General features: G+C 40.7%; 1 protein-coding gene across 6 annotated transcripts in view; it reads right to left on the reverse strand.

The window, feature by feature from the left end:
• LOC123754354 (centrosomal protein 97kDa) overlaps positions 1-14,039 on the reverse strand; it is a 53,714-nt gene that overhangs the window by 32,347 nt on the left and 7,328 nt on the right. For all 6 annotated transcript variants that reach the window (XM_045736692.2, XM_045736691.2, XM_045736690.2 and 3 more), the window contains exons 6-9: positions 12,436-12,631; positions 11,246-11,360; positions 9,093-9,311; positions 309-412 (exon numbers count right to left, since the gene is read on the reverse strand). In XM_045736692.2, the coding sequence (XP_045592648.1) occupies positions 309-412; positions 9,093-9,311; positions 11,246-11,360; positions 12,436-12,631 (634 nt within the window). The remainder of the gene's footprint in view (positions 1-308; positions 413-9,092; positions 9,312-11,245; positions 11,361-12,435; positions 12,632-14,039) is intronic.

The raw sequence follows: 14,039 nt of genomic DNA on the forward strand, positions 1-14,039 counted from the left end.
TCATCAAAACTGTCCACTCACTCAACAGGATACTAAGACAAACTAAACAACAGGTAGCTTTTACAGAGATCGAGCTACAGCTTAATGCACATCATCTATAACAAAAAGGGCCAGTGATACATAACTTCTTGTAGCATTGTGAATATCTAGAAACTTTCTTACTGTACACTGAGATTGACGAGCCGACTCTGAAAAAGTTGACGTTGTTGATCATCTAATGAAGTAGTAGGAGATTAAGGTCATTCAAGCATTTGCAGCCAAGCAGAAAAATGGGTGTGGACAAGAAAATAAACAGTAGCTTGACTAACCAGTGTTGCGTCTCACAGAAGTCGACCGTGCAACACTACGTCGGTGCAGTGCTGGGGAGTCATGATGGCTGCTAGACCTACTGCCACGTCCACTTGATGACTCACTAAAAAAATGAAAGCTGCTTAATTACCTATATAATATGTGCAAACAAGAACTGAACAAATTAAGAATATATTTATTCTGAATGTTTAACAGAGAAGATATTTATGGTCACTTAATGGTATTCAATGTTTTGATGGTTACAAATCATAAATAATAAGTAAAAATTAAATTTATATTCTTTTCTCACGCAAATTCTAATTGTAAGTAGCACGAAGCAGGTGAAGCAAACTGCTCCTAAAAGCAGCATTGAATGTAATGAAATGCCTCTTTCTGGTAGGGCCTCAGTGACTCCCTGAAGCTATCTTGCTGAGATGGCTTCCCACTTCCGAGTCACATCAGCCATAGGATTCCTGTATGGCCTACCAAGGACCAGAGCTAGACACTGCCCCCCCCTCCCCATCATAGAGGTTTAGGGAGCAGAGGATTATTATGATTACCCTTTAACAAGAAAACATCCAAAAGTGAAGCAAACAGTAACTACAAGATTAACAGATAACGAGGCACCGAAATAGCCAAACGACTGCAAATGGTTCACTTGAACAGGTGGATTCCTTGGCAGCTGGTTCTCGCATACAAAGATCCAAGCTCGTTAATCCAGCCGTCAAACCCCGTTTATGAATGAAAAGCGATTTACACACGACTCACAACTGATGACGTCCAAACACTTCCGGAACAAGTGCTTCGCTCATGTCCTCTGTTCGAACCACAATTCTATAAATGCTTCACCCGCATACTTCAAATAAAAATAATCTTGTGCAATATTCATGCACGTATATAATCTATTATATATATATTATATATTGCAATTGACGGTCACTAAACACTGATCATTTGTATGTGGAAAATCCACAGAGAAATGGGAGAGAGAGATGAATGAACGGCCGTGTTGACAAAGGCCCAGATCGGCCGAAACGTTCATCTCTCTTTCCCAATTCTCTGTGGATTTTCCGCATATTATATAATTATAACTCCATAATCTGGTGTCAGGTTACGTATTTGTACAGTACTTCCAGGCATGTCATCACTGTTAGGGAACAGTGATTACAAGGAAATTAGATTTAATTTAGCACAGAAAAGTTGTTCAAAAGAAAACTCTTTTAGGGTACCAGATTTCTATAAAGCATATTATAAAGGTATGAGAAGTTACGTGTGAAGGGTAGAGTGGGTGAACATGAACATGGGTGGTGGGCTGTCCTTGGAACAAGACACGAGTCCAGAGGTGGGTGACATGACACTGGACTACGATGTAGATTAAAATTATACATCATTAATGTTTTTGAGAAAATCCACTAGGACTAGCTGGGCATGAACCTACTACCACAGCACTGCCAGTCGTGGTAGTGCAGTTGGGTTTGTTCTCGACTCACAATTGAGAATTCTGGGTTCGATTCTTGGGCGACAGAAATTGTTGAGCGCATTTCCTTTCACCTCATGCTCCTGTCCACTAAGCAGTAAATAGGTACCCAGGAGTTAATCAGCTTGTTGTGGGGTTGCATCCTGGTTGGGGGTCAGTAATTCGACCCTGGCTGTGAGACCTTCGTATAAGCCTAGCATGTACTGTATGTATAACCTGGCTTCCTGTCCCCTGACACAATAAATTATTATTATTCTTAAAACTACAGTATTATGTTAGGTTCAGGAATGATGACCAAATCACACACCAGAAGAAGAAGAAATGACGATGTTTCAGTCCGTCCTGGACCATTATCAAGTTGTATGTGATGGGATTAGAGGAAGGCACGGGGCAACAAACGTGGAGAGTGAGGTAAGAGAAAAATGTAATTCTAGAAGAAGGTAAGGTGGGGAGCAGGTAAGAGAAGAAGGTAAGAGTAAGGCAAAAAGGTAATAATAGGATGAAAGCAAATGGGACGAGTGTAATAATGGGATGAAGGAAGAATGGGATAAGTAAGCATAAGAAGAGGGTAAGATAAAGAATAAGGAGGGTAAGCTTAAGTCAGGTCATGTTTGTTACGAAGGTTAGAGCATTTGAGTATGTACTGTGAAAGGGAAGAGTCAACAGCAACAAAGCCAGGACTAAGATTCATGTTGGGTATGTTGTAGATCAGAGCCAGTTCAACACGACAGCATCTGTGAAAAGTAGAAACAGGAAAGATTATTTTAGAAGACCAATCAATAGGATGATTAGGGGTCCCTAACATGTCAGAAAGAGATTGTTTGTGTCTGCAAACTTAACACTTCTTTTGTGTTCCTTGAGTCTGTCATTTAGTGTATGGCCAGTTTCCCCAAAGTATTGGACAGGACAAGACGAACAGGAAATAGAGTAGACACCAGCAGCATTAGAAGCAGGAGGAGCAGTGTGAACCACATTACTACGAAGAATGTTAGTTTGTTGAAAGGTAAGCTTTATATCAAGAGGACGAAGGGTATTAGTGAGATTTTTTAGTACAGATGTGAAGGGAAGGCAGATCACAGTGGTACTAGTGTTGGAAACAGGTTTGGGATGAAAGAAATTTTGTTTACTTTGGGAATAGGTACAGTAGATAAAATGTAAGAGGTAACCAAGGTGAGAGAAAGATTTGTAAATAAAGGTAATTTCAGAATCAAGAAACCGAGGGTCACTGATGCGTAGAGCGCGGAGAAAGAGAGAGACGAGAACACTTTTCTAAAGAGACGGAGGATGTTAGGAAAAGTAGTAAATGTACATACCACTATACATGGGTTTGCAGAGAAAGAGAAACCGGACACAGAGCTGTGAACATGAACGTCAAGAAAAGGAAGGAGGGAATTAGATTCCCATTCAACTTTAAAATTGATAGGAGCCAGATTATTAAGAGAGAGGAAAGGCTGGAAAAGACTAAGGTCATGAAGCCATAAAGCAAAAATGTGGGTGCCTTCCCCAGTCAATGCCAAAAGATGACATACTTTAAATGTAAAGTGCTCATAGGCCATTGCTCCCTGGGCCTCTCTGAGGGGGCCAGGTTCTGGCTCGAGGTGCCCGGTAGGCAAAGGACTCCTGTGACCGATGATTCCAAACTAATAAAGCACTATATAAGTTCGGATAGCTTCAGGAAGCCGACAGGGCTCCCCCACAGAAAATTGAAGTTGAGCATAGTGAAATGCTTCTGTATGCGCCAGGCCCTTGGATGCTCCTATAGCCAGAGCCATCAAGGTCCATCTAGAACTTGTAACACTTGCCAGACCCTTGTGGTTTTCATTCCCATCATGACACCTTTGCAAGTGGTGTTGTCATGTATTTAAGAAAGGGAGATAGTGGTGAGTCTAACCCAGCCCACTACAGAGAGCACCAGCTCGCTATACTACAATGGAATGAATCACGACCTTAAAACGAAAATTAGAAATACAAAGATTACCAATTACAGTACTGCACTGCAAACTACCGTTAGTAGATCAAAGCTACACCGATCACCACCAAGTATTACTATCATCACCAAAAGAGGGTCAGGGAGCTGACAACTCCCACTTGAAGTCCAGACCACCGAAGCACATTTGGGTAAGACTGGACAACAAGGGTGGGAATGGGAACATCCAAGGATACAACTCAGAAATGAGGACTTCACATGTTCAACCCATTATTTCTGAGCCAAGGCCCATCGGATGCCAGCAAAGCCAACTCCCCATGGTTAAGCAATGCTACATGAGAACAAAGACAATAACTTACCCAAACAGGAGAATGAAGAAGCTGGAGCCGTAGGAAGGAGAATTGTTTTGCCCATGGAAATACCACCAACAGGTATCACAAGGGGGCCTAGAAACAAGGGCAGTCCAGGTGCCACAGACCGCAGGCGAAGGGAACTTGCTTACCTGGTGGGGAAACAGGGTATGGGTACAAACCCAGACCAGGAAAACTTCCACAGCCGCCAAGCAGCTGAAAGAAACACTGATTAGTACATAAAAACCCCAGGCCAGAATGCACAAGCAGTGCACTGACCTTGGAAACAACAGTCATCCAAAGGCGAGAAAATGCCCCCCGGGCACAACAGGAAACAGAACTGCCGAACATAGCAACCACCCCACACCAGGCAAGAAAAAACCCTCTTAAGGAGACAACTCTACAATGAACAGGGAAAAATATATATACAGAGAGGTTAAGAACATATGCCCCAAAACAGGAAACTAAGCAATGTCAGACAAAATGAAAGAGGTGCAAAAAAGTGAAACAAAAGTAAGTTGAATGGACTCTTCCCCTCCCATTGGCAACATGAGATGAAGTAAAGCAAAAAAAAAGAGGCAACTCAACTCGCCCATCAAGTACAGGAGGTGAGGAGGAAAGTACAAGGCACACTCCACAGAGGGAAAAGAGTAATAAAAAAACACAGCACATCTGAAGGACAGGTGCAACAAGAAAGAATGATATGCTCTTCATCCACCCCCCCAGAAAGGAAGGGAGAGACCAAAGACAGAAAAACAAAAGGGGACCCCAGAACCCATCACCAGAAACCATGACAGCAGAAGCCACCCGGACACGAGGTCGGCACAGTATACACAGGAAAACATATTGCACCTCAAACCACAAGGAAACCAAGAAAGCAAACACCTGAGAGAGAGAGAAGGTAAGAAGGGGCTAAAGCCAAACAGCCAAGCTCCACAAGGCAGCAAAGACAAAGGCACACCAGCTCACAACAACAGGCAACAACCTTACCAGATCCATTCAAAGAACACTTACCACTGGGAAAAAGAAACAGGATTCCAAACATAAAAAGTAGGAAAGTGCATATGGCATAAAAAGCACATGAAAATGGGACACATTAGCTTATGAAAACACACGTGGAGAACAGTGGAAGGGCAAAGCACATCCAGCACCCTGTGAAGAAAATTTTGTATAGAAGACCCAGGGAACATTCACAGAGGACCCAATAAAGATCCAAGGATTACCCTTTAAAAAGACCATCAAGGAACCTCCATAAAGACCTTCAGAGGACCAAGCCAGAGCATCCACCTAGAGAACTTTGGCTAAATATTTGGACAAGCCACAGAACCCTGCCAGGATATCTGAACAGGAGAATTGGAAAGTCATTGTTGAATGTAATGAATGCCCATTTTGGGAAGGCTTCAGAACTTCTCAGTGCTTTACCTTTGGTACATTAGACACATTCACGAAACTACCACGGCTCTGGATTTATGCAGGACGGACCGAAACGTCGTCGTCTCTTCAATTTCTAGTGTGGGGTTGGTCAACATTTTTCAGCCACATTATTTTGACTCATCATCTCCAATTTAGATTGTCTTGTAGCAATTTGGAGCTTGAATTCTGGTTTTATTTCTCACCCTACTTTTACACCATCTGCAAATTTGCAAGTGTTGCTATTTAATCCTGTATAAATTGTTGGAATATACCATAAACAATAGAGATACCATGACAGAGCCCCCAGACACTCTACTTACAGTATTTTTCCACTCACACTTAACTCAGTTTCACTGAAATAACCAACCTCTAATCCAACTCTGGATAACCCAACCTGATAATGGTCCACGACGGACCAAAACGTCGTTGTCTTTTCATCTTCTAGTATGTGGTTTGAAATCAACATTCTTCAGCCACGTTATTGTGACTCATCATCTGCATTTAGATATCCCCACCAATACTAGGTGCCTCTAACTTTCTAAAGAGTCCCTCATGAGCAACAGTATCAAAGGCTTTGTACAGAATGTGGCAATCCTTTCTGCTATCAACTGTTTGAAATATATTGCAAAAGAATGAATGCAAATTTATTAAATAAAATGCCTTTAATAAAAATCATGTTGTGAATTTCTTATTAACCTGTTTTTCAAGATGCAAACAAATCGCAGTTGCAATTATCGATTCAAGCAATTTTCCTACAATATACGCTAAGCAAATTTGATGATAGTTCAATGGGCTAATAACTAATACTGTAGTTCAATGCAAGTGATCTTTCTCACTTCTTGAAAACTGACATTACATTTACAGCTTTCCACAATTATGGTACTCTGATTACCTCTATTGACTTATTAAATATGCAAGACAAGGCCTCACTAAACTAATTTATACATTCTTTAAGAACCTGGGAAAATACTTCGTCTGACCCTGGGGACTTGCTGGGGATTTAATTTTTATATTTGTTCAAGAGCTTTCTCTATGGCAACCACATAACTAGTCAACTAGTCATAACTAGTCAACTAGTCATAACTAGTGCAATGGTGTCATGTTATACACCATTGGATTTGAATTGCATCCTATGAAGAGCTTGCCTCTCATTTTCAGGTCTACCCAATCTATCCTTTCCAAGAAATTCCTTAATCTATCAAGGCCAACTTGACAGAAATATGGCACTCTTAATTAACAGTTTTCTCTCGCACATTGTACAAAATGCCCTGATACCAAGGCATTTTGTGCAATGCCTTAGTGTCAAAGCACTCTTGTTGCAGCTGTTGGTTGATCCAAGAATGTTGTCCTGACCTACCACCCACCTCTACCCTTAAGGGTAGAGGTGGGTGGTAGGTCAGGACAAGGATAACCCTGGCTGCCAACTAGTGGTGACTGAGTGAGTTGGAGTCGAGTTGTTTGCCCATTGCCTTCTCTTGTTTACACCGTTCTCCTCGTTATTTTCTGTTTTCAAGCAGTGGTTTGGTTTACAGGGCATTTCGCCTGGATTTTCTGCTCGGTTTGCTTTGGTTTTTGGGTTGACCACTGATCCTCAATTTCTCCCTCACCTCGTTCAGCATGTTGAACAAACCAGGGGGCTGGTACAACCTCTAGGAGATGCCAGTGCTCAAATTCAAGGCAGCTCCTGATTAGCCAACCCAGAAACATGAACAAAAAACTAAATTATATATATTTATGCTAGGAAAAATCCTTGTTTTATATATTGTGTAAACATATAATTTTTATGTAATAGAAACCCAGCCTATATTGACAAAATAAACTGATGTAAAGTTACTTGAAACCTAGATTAAAAAAAAAAAATCCTGAAAAGGGTCTGGATCAACATAATTTAGAATTTTAAGGTTCCACTAATCTCAAATGGTATTGCCATGTTGCTCCAGGCAAAGTTCTGACAGGCCTCATAGTGTCATGGAATAGTTCCCATAGCCAAGTACAATAATGCAAAACTCCCTCAAGACAAAATACTGGGGCCATGTCTGCTGTCAGTAACCAGTGCTAACACCCAGCATAACTGTCAGGATGTCTGACAATGGAAGATGAGAGATGCTCATATTCATAAACCAGATGAAATAAAGTACTTTTTGTTTTTGCAGAGTTATTCCTGTATGGGCCCTAAGCCTCTGGTGGGTAAATAGAGCAAATATATGCCTACATCACACATGTGGGAAAATGGGTGTATTTACCAGTACCTACCACACAGAAATAGACTCCCAGTTCCCTAGAAAATATGCTAGAGGACCATAAATAAAGTGGTACTGTATAGGCTTGAAACCAAACAAAGCAAAATACATAAAAAACACCTAACTCTTTACTAATGGACCATAGACAAAATAAATTTTACCCACCCACCATACAAGAAACAATGCTTTAAGATGAAAATCAAGACAATTGAAAACCAAAGCCAGCTTGCTCACTGGACAACAGTCCGGGATCATGTGGACTGGCTCGGGTCAACAGACCCTAGGATGGGTAAGGTGCTGCTGCAACCCTGCTGGTGGTCAGTAGGGGTGACTAGGCAGCCCAGCTGGTAGTTTGTTAGACCTCATTTTACAATCACCTGTGATGCCAAGTGAGGCTTTGGAAGGGCACTGAATATTTATAAATTAATTCATGAGGTTTTCTTTTTAGCTGAATTTATTCATTTCTCCAGTGATTCTCACCCCATATATAACCCTGCAAAGATGCTTGGAAATTCCCAGGTGTACCGAGCTGTGTATTTCTCTGCTTAACTGTACACGATCTATGTCCAATGACAGGGATGTTACTTGCGAGAGCAGCTGAATATAAGACGTCAAAATTAGTTTAAGTCACTGAGGGTCAGTGACTGTACCCAGGAGATTAATATAGTACTAGGTAATTTTTATAATGTACCTATAATTCAGAGAAAATAAAACTAAAGTTAAGGAATAGAAAATGTAAGTAAAGCATGAAACAGAGGAAGTGAGACAACAGAATGAGCCTGTTGATAAGCTATGGTCATGTAGAAAGTATGGTGGGGGAAGAATAAAGTACACGCAGTATGGCAATGAAACTCTTGATTCTATGCAATAAATGAATAGCTTTAAGAAAGGGTTGCTGCTACAAATGATACTTAAAGAAGGTGACCAGACAAACATAATGAACAATGACCAAGTAATTTGTAAGTGTAGCAGTTTATGTTCACTCCCTCTAACCGATGGGTGAAGATATTCAGAGTGAAGGTCAACTGTATGATTTTTGAGCCACTGTTTACACGGGCAAAGAAATACAAATAATAGACTGCCCTTTTAACTTCTATGAACACTCGCTTAGCAAAGCTAATGTCTGAGCATTGTAGTTTTAGTGCATTTAGGACTTACAAAAGATAGTAGAAAGGAACGGAGCACATCTATGGCAGATAAAACAAGCCAACTCCAACCGTACGTGAGAGGAATATTGTATAACAAATTGTGTAACAAAGAGGGTAAGATGGAGAGGTAAACCGTGAGAGAAGTGAAAGTCTGTATGACACTTCAAGTGATATATTACTGGCATAACTAGAGGAACCATTATACTAGCCACCACACATTTCAATTACTAGCTAAACCTAGTTGCTTACCTAACATCTTGCCCATTAACAGAGTGTCTGAGATCATGTTGATGCTGTTTGGCAAGCTGGAGAATTTTGGCCAACTTATCATCATCGTCAGGAAGGTCTGCACCTCCCCAACCTCCACCAGCGAGGCAAACACCAGACAGGTACTGGACTAGTGCCGCATGTTCTCCTACCTGATATCCACGCCCTTTACCCTGAGAGTACAGCCACTCTGCTTTTAAGCTGAAAAAAAAGTTACTCACAATAACAAGCATGTTATAGATTTTCATAATATTTTACAACACTCAATTTCACCATCAACAAGAATATTCCCTAAAATACAATTAAACCATATTCACATTCTTTAGTGAAGCTTACCTTCTCTGCTTATAATTTATGTTAAATATGTCACACCTGCAAACACTGCATATAATGTTCACCTATCCCGGAGTTTTCCGATTATTATAAATACTGTATATTTATTGACAACTTAGAACATAAAATAAATCATGCTTTGGATTACAGTACTGTACTGGTACAGGCATACCTCAGTTTAAGAGTTTAATTGGTTCCTGGAGACGCCTCGTATTCCGAAAACTCGCATTCCGAAGCTAATTTCCCCATAAGAAATAAAGGGAAATGAATTAATCCGTTCCTGACTACCCCAAAAACCCCACATCAAACTAAATTTTTATACCTAATTCATCTAAATAAACCTACAAAACTATGTTCAAGTTGTTACTTACCTTGCTGTTGAATGCTGTAGGCGTATGGAAGATGGTGAGGAGGTGGGAGGAAGAGAGGAGTTACTGTTTGGAAGGGAAGTCCCCTTCCATTATCACATCAGGCAGTGAGGACTTCACTGGTATGCACACTCTGGCACATTTTGCCTGCATACCACTAGGACTTGCTTGTTTTACTAAGAATTTATCTAATGACACTTGTTTTTCCCTACATTTTAACACTTGTCTGTAGTAAGACATCACATTATCATTTAAAAGGTCAATGCAACGGCCTGCTACAGCTTTATCTGGGTGAGTTTTTTCAACAAAACTTTGCAGTTCTTCCATACTTCACACATTTTCTTAATCAAGAAGGGACATCCTCTACTCACAGCTATTTTCTTAGGTTGAACCTTACCAATGGCAAGATATATAATGACAACTTTTATGCTCAAATGGCCAAAAAAACGATAAAAAACTGTAAATCCTTGTGAAGAATTCAGGTGGGATAGTCACTGGACACGAGACACTGGTAAACCGAGGCGCAATCGCCATGCCACCACGCGTCAGTCGGCCTGTACACGTATCAACAAACTCGTGTCCCGAGGTAACCCTCGCCTTCCGAGACATATTTTTGGAGTAAATCCTGCTCGTCTTCCGAAAAACTCGCATACAGGGACACTCGCATTCCGAGGTACCACTGTATATGAAAAACACCTTGAACAGATCATTCTGCTTCTCACAAAAGCAAGGTTCACTGTGTTCTCAGAATGGGATCATGCCCATTCAGGCAGAATGATCACATCATTCACCCAGTGATGATTTCATCATGATCTATGTCCAATGATACACGATACATGATAGGGAGCCGGTCAGCCGAGCGGACAGCACACTGGACTTGTGATCCTGTGGTCCTGGGTTCAATCCCAGGCGCCGGCGAGAAACAATGGGCAGAGTTTCTTTCACCCTATGCCCCTGTTACCTAGCAGTAAAATAGGTACCTGGGTGTTAGTCAGCTGTCACGGGCTGCTTCCTGGGGGTGGAGGCCTGGTCGAGGACCGGGCCGCGGGGACACTAAAAAAGTCCTGAAATCATCTCAAGATAACCTCAAGAAGATCACTGGGTGTCCAGATGCATTATCTAACACGAGTAAAATGTTAAAATCAATTGGACCAGAATCTTCTCTGTGCATCTGATTTTCCATCTGAACTGCACTGGGTTCAGTCTGAGCAGGAATCCATTCTATGTAAGAGTATTGGCAATTTATAGAAAAAATAATGCAATAATGTTGCAGAAAAAATAAATTAGTTGTCTAAGTAATAAAGGTCAACTGAACTGTTACCTTGACTTACATGTTATATAAAATTACAAATTACAAGTATATCAGATCAGATTCTTTGGTTATCACTTCCTAATGGAGAATTCGATAATTATTTTCAACATGCTCTTACTAACCTCTCTTTTGGTGTGACCTTGTAGCCATCGAGAACCTTGAGATTAAGGCACCAGTTTATGACATAAGGTCTGTAGTCGAAGGCCAGAGGGGGCCCAAAAGGGACTCCAGACTCATCTGCCAAAAAAAAAAAAAAAAATATGTGAATACAGTACCTATATGTAATAGAAATGTCTGACCAAATACACACATTAATAAATGCATTACCTTTGAATGTAATTAAAAGCTTCTTTGTGGAGGGTACCTTAGTGACTCCCCTGTAGCTATTCACTTTGGTTAGCTACATACCTATTGAGTTACACCAGACAATCGACTTGAGAATGGTCCAGGACGGACCGAAACGTCGTTGTCCCTTCATTTTCTAGTGTGTGGTCTGGTCAACATATTTCAGCCACGTTATTATGACTCTTCATATGCTTACACCAGACCCTTGCAAGCAAATAAAAACTTAACCATAGACCAGTTCCTCACCAGGGGAAGAATAGAGGAGAAACACAAACCCCCGAATGGGGCAAGAGTTAAGGGGCCGGGAAATGAAATTTTGCACCTTGCTCAAACGCTTTCAAATTTTTGGTACATAATCTACTAGGCACATGCTCCAACTTTGTCTAAATTATCCCCAACATAACTTGAAAAGCAAGAAAATGAAAAATATTATATAAATAAGTATTGAAAATTTCAGATTTTCAAATGAGCATCAAAAATATTAAATACAGTATCACAAATTGTTCATTTGGTGTTATTATGCTCTCAGGAGAGCATATGATCTTCAGTTTTATTAGTTATTATTATAGGCTTCAGTATAGTTTACTGTAAAAAAAATTGTCAAAAAATCTTGCTCCTCACAATCATTAATAGATAAGCACATTGCAGCAATGGTCATTTGCCCTATTCCCTGATGGTACCAAGTTTTCTTCAGGCAGTGGCTTGTTTTGTTGCATTTATGCTTTTGGAGCTGATGTCTGATCCCCATGTACTTCATGCCTCATATAGTCAGCTTCTGGTTCTGATAAGCAAAGTTAGACATCACAAGGCTGGTGTATTTCTATAAGGAATGACTGGACCGGCACTTAGCTCTGGCAGCTATTGAAGGGGGCCTCCCAGAAAAATATATAATTACAGTATTTATAATGGGTAAATATTATTTTTATTACCTTAATGTGTTGGTATCCATTTTTTAAATTGTACTCACCTGTGGGCTGGACTGGGTCAAGGCAGGGATTATTGAGAATAGTGACCTGCTCCAAGTGGTTCAAGTGCGAGAGATTTGACAAGTCGTTGAGATCAACAAGAGCATTATCTGATAATGTGAGGATGATGAGACTGGGAGGTAAATACTTGTTGCAGCGGTAGAGTGTAGTTATTAAATTCCGATGGAGAAACAACTCCTAGACAAATTAAAATCACGTCATTAAATTATCAAATAAAGCAAAAAAGTATGATATAAATGCCATAGTATTCAATCAGTACACTACTACAGTATTTACCTAAGACTGCTATGATTGGTTTACATGAAACAAAATCCGTAATGACTTATTGTACAGTAATTAGTGATTTAAACGGGCAAATTGGTGACCAAATGAAGCAAATAAACTAGCATTGGATGTAATAAAATGCCAGTTTCTGGGTGAACTCTGGTGGTTCCCTGTAGCAAACATCTTCGATGTGTCTAATGCCTAAAAGTACAGTGGAACCTCGGTTCTCATATGCCCCTGTTCTTGTAGTTTATGGTTCTCATAGTAAATTTCTACGAGAAATTCGATACGGTAGTCGTAGTTTGCCTCGGTGGGCGCAGTTTGTTTATACATGTACTGGTCCAGTGTGAGCGTGGCGCTTCAATTTATGCTACCAGTATCTCCCGCCCAGTGATGATCGTGCTTGGATTCTTTGTGAAGAATTTCATTGTTTGCATGCTTTTTTGGTTTCTGAACATTATGTACTGTAAGGAAAAACAAGTGTCTATAGACAGATTCTTAGTAAGAAAAGCAAGCAGTGAGCCACAACCAGGTCATAGTGGTATGCCTGCAAAACATAAGAGAGAGAGAGAGTACCCCATAAATGTCATCACTGCTGTTATAATGGAAGGGGGACTCCTGTTCTAAACCTCTCCCCCCCCCCTCCTCACTGTCTTCCACACACCAACAAGAGTCCTCCATGAAGATAAGGTACCAAAGAGTATTATTCTGTATAAAATGTATTTTCAGTTAATATTTTGGAGGTGTGGAACAGATTAATTCAATTTACATTATTTCGTATGGGAAAATTCTCTTCGGTTTTCGTACCATCTCTGGGAACGGATTACCTACCAAAACAAAGGTACCACTGTAATATCTAATCAGTCACAGAGTTCTCTAGCCTATGGAAGACCCAGAGCCAGAACCTAGCCTCCTCACTGAACAGTGGCATTTATTTTTTTATATGCCACCACCAGGGAAAATGTGGAACATGAAAATGAATGGGAGAGAGAAAAGGGGAAGCACCTGGCCCAGTGCACAAGAACAGGCCAGAGGGGGAAAACAAAGTACAAAACAACTTGCAAAATGGAGTGGTGACAGTGTCGATCCTGTACGCAAGTGGCAATGGCTCCACCAGTGCCACATAATCCAAGGCAACAGTATTGGCAGGAGATTCCAACTAAAAAGAACAACAATACAAGTGGCAAAACAACTGCCAAGAATTAGTACTACTGTACCGATGCTTTAATGAACTCTGAAGGTGGGACACCTTCGAGCACCTGATCAACTCGGTGAACAATACCCCTGTGATATACCCCTAAGAGCGTTTGCTGCCTGGGAA

The sequence above is a fragment of the Procambarus clarkii genome, chromosome 18 (assembly GCF_040958095.1).
Source record: "Procambarus clarkii isolate CNS0578487 chromosome 18, FALCON_Pclarkii_2.0, whole genome shotgun sequence".
In the NCBI taxonomy this organism is placed as follows: domain Eukaryota; kingdom Metazoa; phylum Arthropoda; class Malacostraca; order Decapoda; family Cambaridae; genus Procambarus; species Procambarus clarkii.